Source organism: Myotis nattereri, assembly GCF_964212035.1.
Source record: "Myotis nattereri genome assembly, chromosome: 14".
Lineage (NCBI taxonomy): Eukaryota > Metazoa > Chordata > Mammalia > Chiroptera > Vespertilionidae > Myotis > Myotis nattereri.
In genome coordinates this window covers 27889320-27910775 of record NC_138089.1, presented here as the reverse complement: position 1 = coordinate 27910775, position 21456 = coordinate 27889320, and the positions used below count along the sequence as shown (strand labels likewise).

Sequence of the window (21456 nt, the reverse complement as noted above, 5' to 3'; positions counted from 1 at the left end):
TCTGACTGCTATTCTGTGGTGTTCAAGAATTTGTAAAGATCTCAGTGGGTAAATATAAAACTGTGTTGAGTTTGGGGACTAGTATTCCAATTTGCCCTTGATCCCAACATGCTTAGTATTCCCCTTCCCTCGTCCCATTCTTTACCTGATTATTGGTAATCATAGCAGCTGCAGTTAACAAGTATTCATAAAGGTCTCCACACCAGAATGAACACTTATTCTTCCCTTTCACTTAAGACCACCTGTGAAGTAGGCACTAACATTATGCTGGCATCGTTTTGCAGATGAAAAGGGAAACTGAGGAAACAGTGGCAAAACCAGGGTTGAAAGACGTTTGACTGCAAAGTCCATGCACTTAACTCCTGGGCTACCTGGTGACCTGGTACCCAGGATATGCAGCAACTGGGCCAGTAATTTTTGCATTAGCGAAGATAAAAGCGAAAATAAGGGTTTTGCTTTCATGAACATTCAGATTCGGAGAGGAAGTAAGTAATATGCCATAAAAAGCAATTCAGATAAGATCAATATTAGGAATGCCAATTCATGCTACTGTCTTAGTGCTACATCCCTTTTCAAAGCTGCCACAGTCTCCATTCTCTACTTTAGAGGCTGCTCTCCCACCTGGAGGTGACTCTGGCAGTAGTCGGCCTGTTATTTCTTCTCTTCAGCAGGCTGTAAAGTCCCTACTGGTAATGTCACAATACCACCCTCCAGTGTTTACCCCAATACAGGAAATTAAGCATCTCATAACACCAATAGATGGCAATGTTGCTCTGTTCTTAGAATGATAAACTGAGAATCTGATTGTTTCTTTATCATGCCTTGAGAAGGACGAGGAGACTCAGCCTTGGTACCAGCTCTGCTTCCCAGATGAAGTCTCAGAGTTCTCCCTGCCACCTCCCCAGACGCACTTCATCTCAGCACTTAGCACTGACCCACGCACACATGGTCTTCCCTCAATGCTTATGGATGACAGACCACTGGGCTCCTTTTCACAGAGAGGTCAGAGTTTGTCTCAGTGCTACTGATCTGATGACCCACACAAAGGTATTTTTCCAAAGCCTCTACAGCGTGCATAAATTACTATTATAACCAAGAAAACCCAAATCAACATCACTTTAAAAAGCCCACAGTGGCCATATCTAGCTCCCTTAATGCGGGACGTGCTTGCTACCTCACCTTCCCCCATCTTCAGAGCTGTCTTCACTTTACCTCAAACTATTTTTCTATCACCTCCTTCTCCATTGTGTTACCTACCAGGGCATACACTAGAGAAATGGTTATGATAATGCTTACGCTTTTGGTTTATCTGAAAGGGGAAAAGGTATACCTACCAGGCACTGGATCCTTTCATATGTCCTCTCATTTCGTCTGCAAAACAAACTCAGGAGGCATTGGTCACCCTCACTTCACAGCTGAGGAAACCGAGACTCAGAGTGATTAGGCAATGTTTCCAAGTGGCCACTTTCCTAGGCTAGACTTAGAGTTTGGACCAAGTGCTCCCGATGCCGCTGTGTCTACTCTGTCAGAATGTACATTTACGTTAGGAAGAAGATCTACCTTTGCAACATTGTTTCAGAATATGTAAACATTCCAAAAAATGTAAATGCTTAAAGCTTTCCACTTAAAAGAACTTAGATTGTATTGCTTTGAAATAAAAAAATATTACCCAGTTTAGCCTTTTCACAAATGTGTTTTTTCATATCATGTATTTTTAAGTGAGGCATCCCTATATTTCACAAAATGGTAACAAGACTTAAAAAGTTTTCAGCGTATATATAAAAAGCAAAGATTTAAGCTAAATTGATGGGTTTAAATCTCTCTCAATTTTAGAAATGGGCATCAGCGTTTTAAATAAGTTAACATTCATGGGATAATTACTTGAGTCTGTAATCAGATTTCTACATATTCAGTTTGGTTGGTAAAATCATAAATGGTAGGTGGGTGGTAGGGAGAGGCATTTCATTTCTTTTTACCCTAAGTACTCCCCCATGAGGGAAAACTTCCCCCACGAGGGAAAAGTTAAAAACCACATTCAAGTAAATGATAGCATTTTTTTAAAAGAATGAAAATGCTTTAACAGTAAAGGCAAAATAATTAGGAATTATTTTGTCAAAATATTTATGACAAAAATAAAAACTAATTAGTAAGTACCAAGGAATTTTCAGACTCCTATACTAGGCTCAGAATCACAGGGAAATCTAACCAACTGCAGCCTGATAAGCCTGCCTGAAACTGTGTCCCATTCATGTAGGTTTAATCCCTAGCAAGCGTTACGTTTGAACAAATTACTTTACAGAAGTGAAATTCTTTATGGAGAACTCAGGGCAGTAAAGGCACAGATGCCATCATTTCCCCTCACAGTTTGGGGATGAGGGCAGAAAACGTTAGCCTCTAAAATTGAAGCTCAGAGAATCAACATACAATAATCAACTGCACAAGCAACTGCCTTAATAGAGGACACAATGACTCATCCCCTATCATGAATCATCACAGCTGCAAAAGACTAAAAGTACATTATTACCGGGGCACTGTGCTAATAAACACCTTGCAAGGACCAACCCACACAATCCTCCCGTAATCCTCTGGGGTTGACGACGTTAATATTGTTTATTGAGGTGAGATTCATATTACACTAATAATGATTACAAAGCAAAAGATTCAGTGGCATTTAGTACAGTGTGCAACCCCCTCTATTGAGTTCCAAGTCATTTCATCACCTGAAAGGTGATTCTGTACCATAAGCTCCTCAGCCCTCCCCCTACCCCTTGTCACAGCCAATGTGTTCTCTCTCATGGGATTTACCTGTTTTGGGGTATATAATTGGAATCAAACAATACATCACGTTTTGTGTCTGGCTTCTTTCACTTGGCATGTTTTCGGGATTCATTGCCGTTGTAGCATGTCGATACTTTTTTGGGGTGGCTGAATAGCTTTCCATTGTACGTGCACGCTGATAACACTAACTTCATCTGATAGATGAGGAAACCTGAGGTTAAGATCGTAGGGTCAGTAAGTGGATGAGTTGGGATGCAAACCTGCGTCTGACTTCAGACCAAGGAGCTCATCTTAGCCATCCTGTCCTCCACCCAAAGCCAATCAGAGAGACTAAGGGATTGCTGAAACTTAATACCAAAACCAGAGCCTTAACAAATAGTTCAAAAATCCTGAAAACTGTAAGCTATGGACTCTAACTTGAGGAGGTGGTGCCTTAAAGGCAGGGCAGGTCTGGGTTCCAGAACGACATACGGGTGCCCCATTGAAGCTCATAAGGGGCAAGTAAGTTGCCCAAGGTCACATAGCCACTGAGAGGCAGAGCTGAGGTCGAAACGGGTCCTTTCTAGGAGGCTCATTTCACTGCCTCACTTTCAATAAAATCATCTCCAGGGAAACGAATTAAGTCAGGAACCACGTACGGCTCCCCCTTGGGCCCACAGATGGTCCTCACAGAATCTGTGAATCCCCTGAAGATGTATGCAGATTGACATGCATGAGCAGGTCCCTGGTGAGTGGGATCTCAGGCTGCACCCCAACCTTTGAGGTAGGGGCCCACCACCCAGCGGTGCCAGCACATACCCAGTCCTGTGTGGAGGGCATTCTTCCTTTTTAACCTCCAACCGGACAAGCCCTATTTCTGATTTCACAGGATTTTCCAGGCTGGTGTCACTTCAGTGGTGGGGATGGTGTAAAGGCACTGCATGCAGAAGCTCTCAGGCCACGTCCTCCACTTTCACTTCTGACAGTGGCCATATCTCCAAGCCTCACACCTTCCTGTGGAGGGTCCACCATCTAAACTCAAAGGCTGTTGTGGGATAAAAAAGAACACAGGTGTCTGCCCTATCTCAACTCCCACTATCTGAATATATATGGTAACAATTTGCAAAAAAAAATGTTAGTTATCCAAATTTAAACAACACATGAAATAGATGAGTTTGCAGCAAAATCATTCAAGTTATGTCTGGACCAGAAAGAGGACACAGCATGCGCTGCTGCCTTAGGTGACTGGTGCTTGCACTGTTTGGACACATGGTCTATTATCCCATCATTTCCCTGGCCTTATTAAGTAAAAATGTCTCCTATGGAAGTGGAAAAGCCTGTGAAGAAAGTAGGTGAGTTTTAGAGGCCTAGGAAATACTGCTGCATTCGAAAAAATAGTTGGTAGTGTATTTAAAAAAAGTGATCATATAAGATATATATTTATTTAAGACTAGAGGCCTGGTGCACAAAAATTTGTGCAAGGGGGTGGGGGGGTGGGGGGGAGGGGTCCTTCAGCCCGGCCTATGCCCTTTTGCAGTCTGGGACCCCTTGGGGGATAACCACCTGCTGGCTTAGGCCTGCTTCCTGGGGGATTGGGCCTAAGCTGGCAGTCAGACATCCCTCTGGCAGCCCAGGAGCCCTCAGAGGATGCCCACTTGCCAGCAGGGAGCAGGCCTAAGCTGCAGTCGGACATCCTTAGCGCTGCTGAGGCAGGAGAGGCTCCCACCACCACCGCTGTACTGGCAGCCATCAGCCTGGCTTGTGGCTGAGCAGAGCTCCCCCTGTGGGAGCGCACTGACCATCAGGGGGCAGCTCCTGCATTGAGCGTCTGCCCCCTGGTGGTCAGTGTGTGTCATAGTGACCAGTCATTCCCAGTCTTTCTGCTGTTAGGGTCAGTTTGCATATTACCCTTTTACTATATAGGATAGAGGCCTGGTGCACGGGTGGGGGCTGGCTGGTTTGCCCTGAAGGGTGTCCCGGATCAGGGTGGGGGTCCTGCTGGGGGGCCTGGCCAGCCTGGGTAAGGAGCTGAGAGCCGTCTTCAGACTGGCCACACCCCCTTCAGGGTGGGGGTCCCCGTTGGAGTGCCTGGCCAGCTTGGGTGAAGAGCTGAGGACTGTTTTCAGGCTGCCTGCACCCCCTTCAGGGAGGGGGTCCTGCTGGGGTGCCTGGCCAGCCTGGGTGAGTGGCTAATGGCTGTTTGCAGGCTGGCACAGCCCCTTCAGGGTGGGGGTCCCCACTGGGGTGCCTGGCCAGCCTGGGTGAGGGGCTGATGGCCGTTTGCAGGCTGGCCACAGCCCCCAGCCATCCAAGCTCCCAGTGAAGGCTGGCTGCAAGCAGGTATCTGGGATTTATTTTTCTTCTATAATTGAAACTTCGTTGCCTTCACTGGAGGCCAGAGTTGGCCAAGGCAGGCGGGAAGCTTGGCTTCCTCCATCACCAGGGCAACCAAGCCTCCTGCTTGCTTCAGCTCTGTGGCTGCTGGCCACCATCTTGGTTGGGTTAATTTGCATATAATAGCTCTGGTTGGCTGGTGGGCATGGCTTGGGGTATAGCAAAGGTACGGTCAATTTGCATGTTTTCTTTTATTAGATACTAGAGGCCCGATGCACAAAGATTTGTGCAAGAATAGGCATTCCTTCCCCTGGCTGCTGGCACCGCCTTTGCTCCGGCCCGGAGCCGCCTCCTTCCACCTTTCGCCTTCTCGTCAATTTGCATATTCCCTCCTTATTGGCTGTGGGCGCCTCCATCTTTATCACAAAGTGATGGTTAATTTGCATAGTACTCTTATATTAGATAGGGTAATCTTGACCAAGCAGGTGTCCACTTTTTTGTATGATTTTTGGCACTAGGTTGACAAAATGCAACTTATGAAAAATGTTGATTGCACAAAGTTTCGCAGTGTTCTTGACTGTGGTGAGCTATTTTCAGTGAAAGTCAGTGCAGTTGGTCAGCCTGATGCCACCAACATACATGCTGGCACAATGAGTGGCTTTGAATAACTCAGGAGAATAGGAAAGTGATGGAAGAGAAAGAGGATTCGGTGAAGAATTTCAGCTTTGAGGAGTGTGGGTGAAGCAACTTCTGCTCTCAGTGAGGCTGTGGCATCTCTCCCGGTGAACTGCAGAATCTCCTGAAGGTGGTTTTATTGCAGTCAATTTCCAATCTTGAGGAACTTGAGCTTTTTTTGAAAACAAATGCCATCTGGTACATTTATTTCAGAAGGTAAGAAGAAAGTGCTAGGACTTAATACTTCCAAAGAAAAGCTAATACTGCTTTTATTTATTTTTATTTATTTGTTGTTGTTAATCCTCACCTGAGGATATTTTTTAAAAGTGATTTTTAGAGAGTGGAGGGGAGAGAGGAGGAGGAGAGAAACACTGATGTGAGAGAGACAGTGATAGGTTGCCTCCCACAAGCACCCCGACCTGGGGGTGGGGGCAGGGATTGAGCCTGCAACCAAGGTATATGCTCTTGACCAGGAATCAAACCTGAGACCCTTCAGTCTGTGGGCTGCTGCTCTAACCAGTGAGCTAAACTGGCCAGGGCTGGCTAATACTTTTACCTGGAAATTGTGAGGGTGATTTAAACTAAAATCTTTGCTGGTGTACCACTCCAGAACCCCCAGGGCCCTCAGGTAATGCTGAGGAGTGCATGGCCTGCTACTTCGTGTTCAAATCTATATACCATATAAAGAAGGAAAATGCTCCACACAGGCTTCTTTGATTAAGGATGATGCTTTGGACATTCTTCTGGAGCGTTCAGTTACAAATATCTGTGAGGTCTTTTGGCTTCTCTACATCCTTATTGTAGCCTTTATACTGAGGAGTCACCACAACCTTCAATGCACATCAGCTGATGACAAAGCATCTGAGGTGGAGTGTTGACAGGAGACTGCACTTTGATGAAGGATTCATGGAAGAGTTTAACATAAAGGCATCTGCTGCACTGATTAGACTTGGAAAGAAGTGTCACTACAAATGATAAATGAAATAGGGAAGAGATGCCTCCTGAAATTTTCTGCCAGCATTAAAGGTTTTGAGGAAGTGACTATTCAAAGCAAAGTCTTTCATTTTGCTAAGGAGCCTGGAGTGAGCAAAGTGAACAGTAAAAATGTTGAAGAATTACTAGCTCACTAATGGAGAGCAAAGAACTTACTAAGAAGCTCTTTCAAATTGATGGTCGTTATTGGTCTGAGACAGGGGAGCTCCATTATCGAATGCCAAACCTTTAAAACACAACTACAGGCAGAATCTTAGGCCGTCAGGATCCCTAAGATAAGGCATCGAGGGAATGCAAACAAGTGTTCATTTTGTGTTTTTTGTTTTTGTTTTTTGTTTTAGCTTCCAAAGATGATTCTTAACCATCTGCTTCTAGAGTATGTAATGGCAAGGAGGGACTGTCCGCCAGTGTCTCAAACAGAGATTCCCTGTTGCCGGACTCATCTATCCAAGCTCCTCACTGAACAGACGAGGATGCAGAGTGGGGCCTGGAGGCAAGGAGCTGGGGCCAGTCGCAGTCAGTGCCGACTGAGGACAGTGGATAAGTCTCAGACCATTGCTCGCTCACTCCTCCACTGGCTCCCTCTTGCTCAGTCTCCCCACCCCCATGCCCTCTGTCCACTTCCCTCCTCTTGCCTCCAAATGCCACTCCTCAGGCAACTCTTCATTGGGATCTAACCAATTAAAAAAAGGCTTTGTTTACTGTGTTCACTAAATGTCAATTGCACTCATTATGTATCTTCCTTCACACGTTATTTCACCACCTATTTTTATTTCAAAGAAGTTAACTGAAGCAAGGTGCAGTTTTTATCTAATACTGCATAATATTGTGTATTCTACACAAATATGCCTACCAATTAGCTCACTGACAAATAATTAGGTAATTGATGTTTTAAATGCTTTCTATGATATAAAAATCCTTGCTAAATACTAAATGGACTGTTATGTGCTTCAGTAATTGGTTGAAGTTCTTGGACAAGCAGAGACATGTAGTTTTTTCCATTTAAAGTAATGGAACGTGGTGTCCTGCAACCCCCAGATCTGCTTTCCAGCACTCTCTTGGGAACAGATTGTATGTGGGTAACGAGATGCCTGTTCTTGAAGTGCTGCTTTGGGAACTGTCGAGTGCCACGTAATGTAACTGTTAGTGTCTAGAGCAGCCGTGGGCAAACTATGGCCCGCGGGCCGGATCCAGCCATTTGAAATGAATAAAACTAAAAAAAAAAAAAGACCGTACCCTTTTATGTAATGATGTTTACTTTGAATTTATATTAGTTCACACAAACACTCCATCCATGCTTTTGTTCCGGCCCTCCGGTCCAGTTTAAGAACCCATTGTGGCCCTCGAGTCAAAAAGTTTGCCCACCCCTGGTCTAGAGGTTAGAGTAAAACAGAGATTCCCTGTTGCCGGACTCATCTATCCAAGCTCCTCACTGAACAGATGAGGATGCAGAGTGGGGCCTGGAGGCAAGGAGCTGGGGCCAGTCGCAGTCAGTGCTGCCTGAGGACAGAAGCTGATGACCAGGCACAGGGCTCTCTTCTTCTCCCCTCTGTAATTTCCTTTTTAAAACACTAATAGTTCTCTGGTTTGGGGAGCATCATGCCCTTTAAAACTTTCCAATTAATGGCCAATTACAATAAAAGGACTCTTTACCTCGCCCTGAGCTTGGCTTATTGTAGGAGACTCAATAAATATTTTTTGGCGAAATCAGAATTCTGAGGTCAAATTGTTAAAGTTCATCTTGGTCACTCCTCTCTCGTGAAGAAACCCAGCGGCTCAGAATCACTTCCTGTAACCAATCAAAACAAAAAAGACCAATAAATTTCAAAAACAGAAATGAAAGAACATGCTAGGCATGTGACATCACAGCTACTTTTCACAGAAAGCTATTACATAATGAGGACATATGTTCCCATTTCTTGTAACTGGACATTTGGAGGAAAGTGAATGTAGCAATATAAACTTTACATGCAAGTAGTATCTACCGTAACTGTGAAAAGGTTTTGAAAGCTAAACTTGCCTCAGCTGTGGGATTCTACTAGCACCTTCCAGGATCAGAAGTGCAGTACAAAGGCTCCTATTTAACATCGGAACCAAGTCTACGATGGCGCTGATATGTCCAGGTCGGCACTGAGAGGACAGAAATGGATCTGGACTGGCATTTTATGAAAACTTAACCTAGTGGGGATGGCAGGACAAACTGAAGGGATGAGACGCTGGGGTCCTCGAGCAGGTCTGCAGTGGGATGGGGCAGTGAGACCAAGAGGAAGGGTGCAAGGTTAGAGAAAAACAATGAAGTACTGGATGTGGAGGAGGGTCAGACAGGGCGAGAGATGGAGATATTCAACAATGGATGACTGGACAATGAACTTGGCAGTCCTAGCAGAGAAAATCCTGCCAGGAAGACCAGGGGAGACTCAGCTCAACACAGAACCCCAGAAGCCAGACGAGAAGTTCAAAGAAGGAATGTCAACAGTGACACTCCTAGCCTCTGAGAATGCACTGAGGAGAGGTCTGGCCTGGCCAGAGGGTCCCAGGCTGCCTGGGACGGCAGTTTAGCTGGTGGTGAGGACAGAAACCAGATCACATCGCAGGTATGGAGACAGCAGGAAGTAGGGGGGAGTGATAGTGGGTTTAGCAGGGAAGGCCCGAGAAGACCTTCTTTCCAAGGCAAGATGGGCTCATTTGTTTTCGTGGGAGCACGTGATCCAGAGGACGCGATGCAATGGACAGAATCTTTGGGATGAACTAAATGACCTCTAAGTTACACACCTGAACTTTAATTCTCTTCATGCATTCTGGGGATTCCATTTCTTTGTCCGTCATGGTAGAGGGTTTAATCAGATAGCACAGCAGGAGTTCCTATTGAGAAATAAAAACAATCTCCATATCATACAAATCTGAGTGCGTCAGCAGGAAATGCAGTCTCCACTCCCGCTCACCATGTGCTCCTGGAAACACCACAAAGCACAGCAGTGTCCTCCTGGGAGCATCATAGCTGGGCTCACACTCTAGACCAGTGGTTCTCAACCTTCTGGCCCTTTAAATACAGTTCCTCATGTTGTGACCCAACCATAAAATTATTTTCGTTGCTACTTCATAACTGTAATGTTGCTACTGTTATGAATCGTAATGTAAATATCTGATATGCAGGATGGTCTTAGGCGACCCCTGTGAAAGGGTCGTTCGACTGCCAAAGGGGTCGCGACCCACAGATTGAGAACTGCTGCTCTAAAGACCTGCCATTTAGATACTGACATGTCAAGAGAATGCAAATGAAGCAAATAAAGTACATATATTGGTTATAAACATAAAATTTAATATATTAAATGTTTGCTCAAAAAGTGGGCATAAAAACATTAGAAACAGTAGAGACTCCCATATTTCTATAGGACAAAACTACTTTTCCTAGGCTACACCCTAAGCAACTTCCCTGGCATTGAAGACAGCTGTCACCTGGCCCCTCTGGACTCGCCAGTCTCAGCTCTCACACTCCCAGCAGCAGTGGGACAGATGGGAGGGGGCCCACAATTTGTTTCAGTTAGCAAACTACTGAATCACAGAGAACACACAGAGCTTCCAGCCTTTATAGTCCTGGTGACTTCCTTCCTATCTTGATGGCAGCAGGAAACAGATCACAGCCGGGAAGTCAGCTGGCTCTGTTCGAATCCCACTTCTGCATTTGAGCTGCATGATCATGGGTTTCTCACTCAACATCTCTGACACTTTGATTCTTCACTTTTAGGATGAGGATAAGAAATGGTGGTGAGAAACATGCAATGTGTTTAGCAATAAATATTAATTCCCTCCCTGCCTTTTCAAGAGACCTGTGAACTTTGAAAAGAAACGTGTCAATGTTTGGACTCCTTTGTGAATGTGTGGGTGAATTTTTGAGCATGTGCTGGCTGTGCTTACCAAAGGCACCCCAGAGAAGAAAGGCAATGCCCACCAACATCAATCACTATGGGAAACTTCGAAGCTCAATTCCTGGAGCTTAGAACCAGGTGGTGGTGGGAGGGACATAAGGGGGAGGAGAGCTTCTAGCCCAATCTTCCAGAACTTCACTGGTACAAACACTTTGAAGTTTCTCCAAATGACTTTTCTATTTCTACTACATTTAAGAAGAAGAAAAAAAAAAATCCAACCATTTAAGTGACAGATAATGCCAGAGCTGATGTTACCTTGGAGACATTCACTGAAACTCTGCTCAAGGTAGCCAGTGACTTCCAACTGAAAGGTCTTCGAAGAGAGCCCTCAAAATGGTCATCAACTAACTCAATAATGACAGAATAACTGGAAAACACACAATGGGAGTTTTAAAAATAAAACATATGAAATCAATCCATTTAAAAAGAATATTGTTATTCCTACCAAGAACAAAGCTACAAAAAAATGTACATCATCTGATCCTAATTTCCCTAGACTGCTGAGAAAATACTAATGAAAAACTCACACTTCATGTTAAAATTTTAGACTGATTTCAACACATATAGGAAAGAAACAGAAATATTTCTCCCAATATGAAAGCTGAGAATTCACTCAATGGTTTGCATACTAATACTCACTGATACTAAGATGAACAGTTACTACATAGAGTAACTCAATGTTTAATACTAAAAGACAGATTATCATAACCATTTATTAATTTATATATAGTATAACACTGTTGGTGGATAAGGCACAAGCGCATAGTATTAATCCTTATCAGGCCAACAGGAACATGACTAATTGATTCTGTGGCACTAAACATTAAAGTGGAGGCCAAAAATGTCATGTCCCTTTAAGTCACTGACATTTAAAAATCACTCCAGCCTGGCCGCGTGGCTCAGTGGTTGAGCATCAACCTATGAACTAGGAGGTCATGGTTCGATTCCCGGTGAGGACACATGGCCAGGCTGTGGGCTCGATCCCGTGTGAGGCACGCAGGAGGCACCCGACCAGAGATTCTCTCTCACCACTGGTGTTTTTTTTCCTCTCTCTCTCTCTCTCTCCCTCTCCCTTCCTCTCTTAAATCAATAAAAATATATTTTAAAAAATCACTCCAAACCTTGCATGGTAAAATGGAGGTCCTTTTCGATACAGTACTGAAAAGAAAAAGAAAGAAAATGTATAACCATGTGAAATAAAAATCTTATTATTTTACTTAAGTTTTTTTCTGCTCCACAGAGATATAAACACCCAATTATCTGTATGTGGGTAATCTGCAATATGCTCTGTAGTCTATTTTTAAAATCCGAACTGTTTTTCCCCCTGGAATGAAATGCAATTAGTAAAGCAAATCTGTTGCCAAGACCCCAACACCCTCCTCCCATCCCCACCTCATAAATGAATTCTAAAGTCAAGTAAAAGTGATTTTTATCTTGCTGTTTGTTTTATACTCTCTGGAGTGAGCCCTTGAAAGTGTATTAAGAATGTGAAATTTATATAAAGTAGATAAACATTTTTATTTCTTAAATATTTTATTGATTTCAGAGAGAGGACGGGAGAGAAACATCAATGATGAGAATCATTGATCAGCTGCCTCCTGCATGCCGCTAGTGAGGATTGAGCCCGAAACTTGGGCATGTGCCCTGACCAGGAATCAAATCCTGAACTCCCGGTTCATGGGTGGATGCTCAACTACTGAGCCACACAGGCCAGGTGTGGATGCACATTTTCTTATTAGTGTCAAATCAATGTAATTCAAAGTGTCTGAGCTAATGTGGCCAGCACTGACTTAGGTGCTGGTGCTAGATATGAACAAGGCTCATGCCTATTTTTAAGAAATTCAAAGTGAAGTGGGGAAAAGAAATCACAAAACCATACACACCACTGAGAGATCGGTCTGCCCTACGACAGCAGTGCCCCCTCCCATGCGTGAGGACATGCTCCAAGATGCCAGTGGATGTCTGAAACCAAGCCCCTATATATATGTTTTTTCTTATACATACATTCCTGTATTAAAGTTTAATGTACAAATCAGGCACAGTCAGAGATTAATGACAATAATTAATAATAAAATAGATCCACTATAATGGCTTTGGGCCATTATTAAGGTAAAATAAGGTTACTTGAACATGAGCACTATGATACCCCAACGGCTGATCTGACAGCTACCAAGTGACTAATGGGTGGGGATCATCTACAGCGTGGAGACGTGGAGACGCTGGACAAAGGGATGATTCATGTCTTGGGCGGGATGGAGTGGGACAACAAGGGACTTCATCATGCTACTCAGAATGATGCACAATTTAAAACTTATGAATTATTTCTAGAATTTTCCATTTAATATTTTCAGACCGACATTGACCACATGTAACTGAAACTGAGAAAAGCGAAAGGTCGGATAACAGGGGACCACTGGTAATTCAGTGCGTGGAGGTCAGGAGCTGCTGCTGAAAGCATGGGGCCAGGGACTCTGCCCCGAGGTCCTGGAACTGCAGGGAGCCCTTCGGAGGGAGGCACAGCCTGTGGCAGGGAAGCGAACACCACACCTCACAGGGCAGAAAGATTAAAGGAGACGAGAGCAGGAAAGCACCGAGGCAAGCTTTGGTCAAAGGAGCCAGCACCACGGGAGCTTCTGGGTGGGAATGTAAAGACTCCCCCAGGGCCCCGTGGCTTCCAGTCTCCTTTTCACCACTGGGTGAGCAAGGTCCACTCGCCGCGCAGCTGCACTTGATTTGAGATCCCTATCACTTGTTCCAAATGCTGCTCCTGGAATGAAATTTGATTGACAAGATTTATTCAAGGAAGAGTTTCCCTGATAAGATGTGAATTTCATAACGGCCCTTTGTCATGAGTCATTAGCTCTGTAAGCAGAAACAACTGTTAGAAGAATGTCCTGGCTTTAACCCGGGCTGGCAGTTCTGAGGTACATGTGATTAGGTCACTAGCCTTCAAAACTAAAATAATATTGTTAAAAACCAGGCACTGAGCAGCCGTGCCTGGAGAAGGGGTAAAGCTTAGTAAGTGTTCCTCCCATCCCAGGCTAGCACTGCTGGTGAACCCTTGCTAAAGCAGGAACTGGGAAGACACCCTTCGTGCGGCTGCTGGGCCAGAGGCCTGGTCTCACATTAATTACACAAGCGGCTCCAAGTGCATGATAGGCCCCAGCTGTGGCAAAGGCCTCCGGGGAGTTGGGAAATAGCAGTTGATTTATTTCTTTTCTTTTCTTTTTAGAAAATCCGCCTGCTTGTCCATTCTTTCATTCATCCTTATAAGGCAGTTTATTTTTAAATTAGGAAAGTTCTTGCCTGGCTGGTGTGGCCCAGTGGCTGTGTCGATCAATGAACTAGGAGGTCAAGGTTTGATTCCCAGACAGGGCACATGACCAGGTTTCAGGCTCGATCCCCAGAAGGGGGCGTGCAGGAGACAGCCGATCAAGGATTCTCTCTCATCATTGATGTTTCTATCTCTCCCTTCCTCTCTCTGAAATCAATTAAAAAAAAAAGATGTTGTTTTACAAAGCAGGTATTGTTACCCATGTTATATGAAGAGCAAACGAAAGCTTGGAGAGATGAAGAAACTTGCGTAGAGCCAGCTGTGACCCAAAAGAGTGCTCTTTCCATCACCCCATGCCACCTCTTAATGCATCACTGTAGCTTTATCCACTGGAAAATTCTACTCAAATTTCACCCATAAATTGAGAAAGTTGGAGAAGACCTGCCAAGCATTTGCACTGAGTGACTATTCTTTTCTTTTTCTATTTTTTTAATCCTCACCCAAGGATGTGTTTTTATTGATTTAAGAGCGAGAGGAAGGGAGTGGGGGGAGAAAGAAACTTCGATCAGTTGCCTCCTGTACCCACCCTGACCAGGGATCAACCCTGTGACCTTTCAGTGTATGGGATGATGCTCCAATCAACTGAGCCACACAGGCCAGGGCCTGAGTGACTATTCTTACAGGAACATGAAAAGGAGAACAGGGCAAGAAGCCAATGAAGAAAAATGAAACGGGCACATCACTTATTTAAGCAACGTGACCTGTAGCCAACACAATGATCTGGAAACCTAGCGAACTAATCTCAAGCTCATTCTGAACATCTGTGCGGTAACTCTGAGTTAGGATATTTGTATCTGAAATCCAGGCATGGAAGAAACAAACCATTTATCTTAGCGATACGGGTGATTCCTAATCTTTATTTTAAATCGTTGGCCCCCTTTGAGAATTTCATGAAAGCTACAGACTCTTGACCCAGAAAAACACACCAATCTATAAACACTATATTTTGAGTAAAATTTCAGGAGGTACCTTCCAGCTCCTGAAGACCATCATCTGAGTCTAGGTTAAGCACACTCAACATTAGAGCACTTAAAGATTTAAAAGACTGAACTGGCTTCCTTTGGGGACTTACAAGGCTCAAAAGCATATGGGACAAGTAGCTGACAGAGCTCAAAAGGCCTCAAGAGGCCTCTGAGAAGGCCTCTCCAATATCTGGCCTATCTTCCCAATATCTCAAGTGGGCTTACTTAATGTGTCCAAAACATTAAGCCAAATACCTAGGCATTATCCCTGATTCCTCTCTTACCCACAAATCTCACATCCATTCCATGTGCAGGGCTGGCTGGGCTCAGCTTCCCTAACTAAGTCACTCTGCTTCCATGTTTGCTCTCCTGCAGTCTTTTAGTAAGAGACGAGAAAGAGGATCCTGTTATATTAAGTCATTAAATTTAAGTCACTCAGTTGATCTAAATCTCCTAAGACGTCCAATCAGCAGAGTCACATCCAAAGTCTGCCAGGCCCTAGGTGAGCCGGCCCTGCCTACACTCACTCTCCCCTGGACCTCTAAGTTCCGGACACAGTCTTCCTGTGGTTCCTGCCGCGCTTGTTCCTGCCTCCGGGCCTTTTCACTTGCTGTTCACTGTACCTAGCACGTTCTTCCGCAAATTCTCAAGGGAACTGCTCTCACTATGGCCACATATTTTCAGAGTGCTTTCCTGACCCCTTTCCCAGCTCCCTTGACTCTGCTCTATTTTCCTACAATACTTCCAGCACCTGCAAATGCATTATGTGTTTGTTTGCTTGTTTGTCTCCCGCTCCAAAAAGTAAGTTGTCCCATGAAGGCAGCTTTGTGCTTGTCTTGTTCATGCCTGTGTTCTTGGCCCACAGGAGGCCTTTAGCCATTCTCTGCTGAATGAAGTGCTTACATGGCTCAGACTCCTCACTTCAAGTGAAGATCAGTGGAGGAAGAACTATGTAGAAGTTTCTCAGAGTCCAGGCTCCAACATTAAAAGCCCAGCTCTGTAAGTTATTGGCCCTGAACACTGTTAGGGGCAAATGACCATTCCCCCAAAACTGCAGTCTCCTTCTCAGAAAAATGAGGTTAACAGTACCCATTCCCCAGGACCGCTGTAAGCATTACATGAGCTAATGAATGCAAAACACTCATTGCAATGCTTGGCGTGTACTGAATGATTAGTCAGTGAGAGCTGCAGTTATTATTATAATGATTATTCTCATTTGCCAGATGAGGCAACTGTGGCCCAGAGGACAAGGGACTGCCCTATGTGACATGACCACATGGCTACTGAGAGGTGAGGGTCGGGAGATGGGGTGCTGTAGATTATAGAGCAGACAAGAAGAGAAACCTGACTTGGGTCTGCAAGCTTCTACTCCTGGGCTTTTCTCCTAGATTGCCCTTTCACTCACTCTGAATATACCCTAAACCCAACCCAAATATCCAGCATTCTTATTTAAGCCAGAAGGAAGAACCTCTTAGACAAGATGAGCAACAGCACATATAATCAAATCTGATTTTCATCCTAGGATCTGATGCAAACCCTGGCTCTCACACCTACCAAGCCACAAATTACTTACGTAGGTCTGTTCCGTACTTAAGTCCCACTTTGGGCACCCAGCCCTTGCTCCGGAAGTAATGGTATGCCATATAGGTAGTCCTGAATGTCGGCTGAACTGCCGTGAAAACTTTCCAGAGTTTCATAATCGTTAAAGGCTCCTAAAGTTATTGAACAAAAAATAGGCATTATTATGTATTTACTCACTCATCATTCATCCAGTGAATCAACATGTGTAAGTGTGAAGCTGGAGCAGTGAATAAAACAAACATGGTACCACCCTGGCCGATGTGGCCAAATGGGTAGAACGTCAGCCCGAACACCAAAGAGTCAAGGTTTGATTCCCAGTCAAGGGCACATACCTGGGTTGCAGGTTCGTTCCCCAGTCCCAGTCGGGGGGCATGCGAGAGGCAACCAATTGATGTGCCTCTCTCACACTGATGTCTCTCTCTCCCTCTCCCCCTACCGCTCTCGCTAAAAACCAATGGAAAAAATATCTTTTGAGGATTAACAACAAACATGGTACCCAGAACAGAGGGACTTAACTAGAAGAGCTAGACATGTGCTGTCCAATGAGGTGCCTGAACTGAGATGTGCTGCAAATATAAAATACACACAAAATTTCAAAAGCTTAGTATAAAAACAACTACCTCCATAATTTTGGACATGTTGGGTTACATAAACTATGTATTATAAATTAATTTCACCTTAAAAAAACACTTTTTAATGTGGCTACCAGAAAATTTTAGATTATATACATGGCTCCTGTCTGAGGTTGCCCTGAAACAGTGACATCTGAGTGAAAGGGGGTGGTGGTGGCTGGGGAAGAACATTCCAGGCAGAGGAACGAGTACATTTGAACTGGGGGCTCAAATGTAACAAGTCCATAGGCAGCACGTTCCAAAAGACCCTAAAGAGCAGCTACTATATGTCAGGCCATGCTCAGAAAAGCCACAAATAATTCTGTAAAAGCTTTAGAAGAATGCTCCATTTAGTTTTTGAAACTAGAGAATTTGTTATCTGATAGCACAAATTAATAATCCACTACTTATAAGAGAACGTTGTTTCTAATGTAGGACTGGAAGAGACCGAGAATGTTCGGTTCAGAGAACACTCTGATGTATCAATACCAAAAAAATACAACAATGAAAACCAGGTAAGTTTGGGAAGTTTTCTGCTTCATTTCAGTGCTTAGTAAAATGGTCAATTCTTCAGTTGGTTTAAGGTTCAGTCACTCGAAAAGATTTGCTCAGTTGGCTCAGAGGAAGATTTTAATACCATAAGTATGAGTTAGAGTCGTGGTTTTTCTTTTACTTTTTTGGAGTTAGTTGTTCCTAAGGTGGAAGCTCCATATGTGTGTGGCCTTCAAATCCCACTGCGAGGAAACACTCAACCCCTCCTCTGAGGAGCAACTCTTGTAGAGCAAACTTCCAGTTGGATAGCCCACCATGTTTCAGATGTTGAGGGTTCTATATAGCAGTGGGAATGTTCTGACAAATTTCAGCTGAGGCCCAAGAGAGGAGGCAGGGTGGGCTAAGAATGGCCACCATCTGGGAAAATGAGTCACCCATCAGCCAGACACCCATTTTCAAACCCATGGAATACTCGTGAAAAAGATTTATATAATTAGAATCTGATGAGTGATAAAATTATGTACTTCCAAGAACAGAATGAAATATGCTTTCTCTAGTTTATTTACTGTTCTGCTTACATTTTTCTTTTTAATTTAAATTTCATTTGAATTAGTCTGAATATGTATTATAATCACATGGATCAGAATTCAAAGAGTACAAAAAGTGAACAGTGGAGCCCTGGCCAGTGTGGCTCAGGTGGTTGGGTGTTGCACTGAAAGATTGATGGTTCAATTCCCGTTCAGAGCACATGCCTGGGTTGCGGGTTGGTCCCTGGCAGGAGGCATGCAGGTGGCAGCTAATTGATGTTTTCTCCCACATCAATGTTTCTCTCTTTCTACCTCTCCCTCCTCTCTCTATAAAAATCAATAAAAAAAACTATTCTTGCCCTCACTGGTTTGGTTCAGTGGATAGAGCGTCAGCCTGCGGACTCAAGGGTCCCAGGTTCGATTCCGGTCAAGGGCATGTACCTTGGTTGTGGGCACATCCTCAGTAGGGAGTGTGCAGGAGGCAGCTGATCGATGTTTCTAACTCTCTATCCCTGTCCCTTCCTCTCTGTAAAAAATCAATAAAATATATTTAAAAAACGAACAAATGAACAAACAAAAAAAACAAAACTCTATTCTTAAAAAAAAAAAGTGTACAGGGGAAAGTCTCTCTCCCATACGTGTACTCAGCCCTCCACTTCCTTTACTAGAAGGCAAGCAATGGTATCAACTTCTTATGGGATGACAATCTAAGGGAAGCAGGCTGCTGTACAAAATCATGTGCTTTGGAGCTACCCTGACCTTGGGTTAGTTATTTAATTTCTCTTGAGCTTCAGTCACCTTATCTATAAAATTCTTACCAGATGGAAGGATTAGAAATATTGTACGTAAAGCACCTAACACACAGCCTGAAGTAGTGGTAAACACTGGTAGCTTTTACTTTTGTTGTTAATTCTGTAGTACTGTCCTGACACAGATTTCCTGGTCATTATGTAAGATATTGCTTTTCTCCTAACCTCTGGGAATAAAATTCAATCTGAAAGGGTGAAAGCTGGCTTTTGCCAGACCGTTCCAAATCAGGACCCAAAGCTGAACTTTGAGAAGTCAATTCCTATTTTATTTAGTGAAATTACTACAACCTACTTTTAATATCAGGAGAGTTTAAAGTGGATTACATATAAATAAAACAACTTACCTTTCCAGAGTAAACACTTAGACATCCCAGAGCATAGACCAGGAAGAAGGCCTAAAACAGGGCAAGCAGAAAATGCTCATTAGAAACTATTTCACTGCTGAGAAATTATTTTACAGATTGATTTGTTTTCACCTCAAATACAAATTAATGTTCTGAATCCTCATCAAAATGGTCACATATTTTTAACAGAAATGGTTCATATAATCTTCAAATGTTAAAAAAATCTAAGAAAATATGAATGTCCCAAACTGGTTTAAAATAAGTGAAAAATGCCCATTCTTGCCACCTTTACTCAACATCATACTAGAAGTCCTAGCCAGAGCAATTAGGCAAGAGAAAGAAATAAAAGACACCTAAATTGGGAAAGAAGAGGTAAAACTCACTACATACAGATGACATGATCTAATATATAGAAAACTCTAAAGAATCCACCAAAAAACTATTAAAACTAATAAATAAATTCAGCAAAGTTGTAAGATATAAAATACATAGAAAGAAATCTATTGAGTTTCTATACATTAATAAAGAACTATCAGAAAGAGAAATGAAAAAAAACAAACCAAAAACAATCCTGTTTATAATTGCATCAAAAAGAATAAAATATCTAGAAATAAATTTAACCAAGGAGGTGACTTGGTAATGGTTGATAGCTATAATCCACATAACAATGCTTCTTGGAATTCTCATTAATTTTTAAAAGAATAAAATGGCTTGAGAACTACTACTTTAGTTTTACTCAGATCCAAATCTAGAGATTCTCTAAAGATGGTGGTTTCATAGTACCAATCATCATGGTCCACACACCACGTCCTGCCTGGACTTCTGCCAAGGCCTCTCTCTTCTTCCTTAGCCCCTTACGGTCCACTCTCCACAGGAGCTAGAGCCATCTTCTCAAAACGTGAAGATTGGCCAGCCAGCATGGCTCAGTGGTTGAGCATTGACCTATGAATCAGGAGATTATGGTTTGATTCCCAGTTAGGGCACATGGTTTCGGGCTTAATCCCCCACTGGGGCATGCAGGAAGCAGCCAATCAAGGATTTTTTCTCATCATTGATGTCTGTCTGTCTGTCTGTCTGTCTGTCTCTCTCTCCCCCCCCCTTTCCCTTCCTTAAAAAACAAAAAGAAAAAAACAAAGCAAAACAAAAAAACGTGAAGATGTGGCCCCCCATGACTAAAACCCTCCAAAGGGCTTTATTGCATTCTTTTATTTGTTTGTTTTGTTAATCCTCACCCAATGATATATTTTCCATTGATTTTATAAAGAGTGGAAGTGGGGAGAGGAAAAGGAGGGAGAGACATTGATGTGAGAAAGACACATCAATTGTGCACATGCCTCAACTGGGGCCCAGAACAAACCTGCAACCGAGTACGTGCGTGCTCTTGACTTTGACCGGAATTGAACCTGCAGGACAACGCTCTGACCGGAATTGAACCTGCAGGACAACGCTCTAACCACTGTGCAACATCAGGCAGGGCCTTTATTGCATTCCTGCTTCCCATCTGCAGCAGCTCTATGTCTGACCACCAGTCTCTCTAGCCGTCTTGGCTTCACTTTGTCCCCTAAACACATTAAGCTCATTTCTGCCTCTGTAATTGCTATTTCCACATTTGGCATAAACTTCCCGACTCAAAGGTCACTTCTCAGAGGTCTTCCCCAACCACACGGTTTAAGTAACCCCCATATTGACTGTCTTCTTCAAAAGAGCACTTATTTTGTCTGTAAATATCCTTCGTATGTGTGTCTTTACAAGTAGAATGCAAATTCTGTGAGAGCAGAAAGGTCTAGAAAGGGGTCTAGTACACTCTGGGTGCTCAATGCCTGTGCTGGAAGAATACAGAAACAGGTCCCTGGATCCTGTCCTTGGTTTGGGCCTAGAGCCACCTAGAGCAGGCCAGGCCCTCAGCTCCTTCCCCAGGGTGCTCAGTGTGGGCACTTATAGTTCTCCTTTCAGCTACTGGTGACAGCCTTCCCAGGAGTCCTCAACCTTATTCTGATCTTTTTCCTTCCCATGGCCCCATACTTATTAATACAAAATACTTCTTCCTCTCAGATGGACACCAACAATGGCCTAAAGGTGCATGGAAAAGACAAAGTTGGTTCCTCAAACAG

The 21456-nt window shown here is 43.6% G+C and overlaps 1 protein-coding gene across 2 annotated transcripts in view; it reads right to left on the bottom strand.

Annotated features, from left to right (window-relative positions):
• Positions 1–1716: 1716 nt before the first annotated feature.
• Positions 1717–21456, bottom strand: part of TSEN2 (tRNA splicing endonuclease subunit 2) — a 42525-nt gene continuing 22785 nt past the window's right edge. Inside the window, exons 7-14 of one of the 2 annotated variants that reach the window (XR_013996776.1) lie at positions 19346–19396; positions 16555–16693; positions 11807–11843; positions 10941–11052; positions 9532–9621; positions 8413–8548; positions 3577–3802; positions 1717–2989 (exon numbers count right to left, since the gene is read on the bottom strand). Coding sequence is in view for 1 of the 2 variants with exons in the window: in XM_081105650.1 (XP_080961776.1) it covers positions 8489–8548; positions 9532–9621; positions 10941–11052; positions 11807–11843; positions 16555–16693; positions 19346–19396 (489 nt within the window). In the remaining variant the exon portion in view is untranslated. Of the gene's footprint in view, positions 2990–3576; positions 3803–5347; positions 8549–9531; positions 9622–10940; positions 11053–11806; positions 11844–16554; positions 16694–19345; positions 19397–21456 lie in introns of those variants that run through there. The other variant, XM_081105650.1, reaches the window with a different exon arrangement.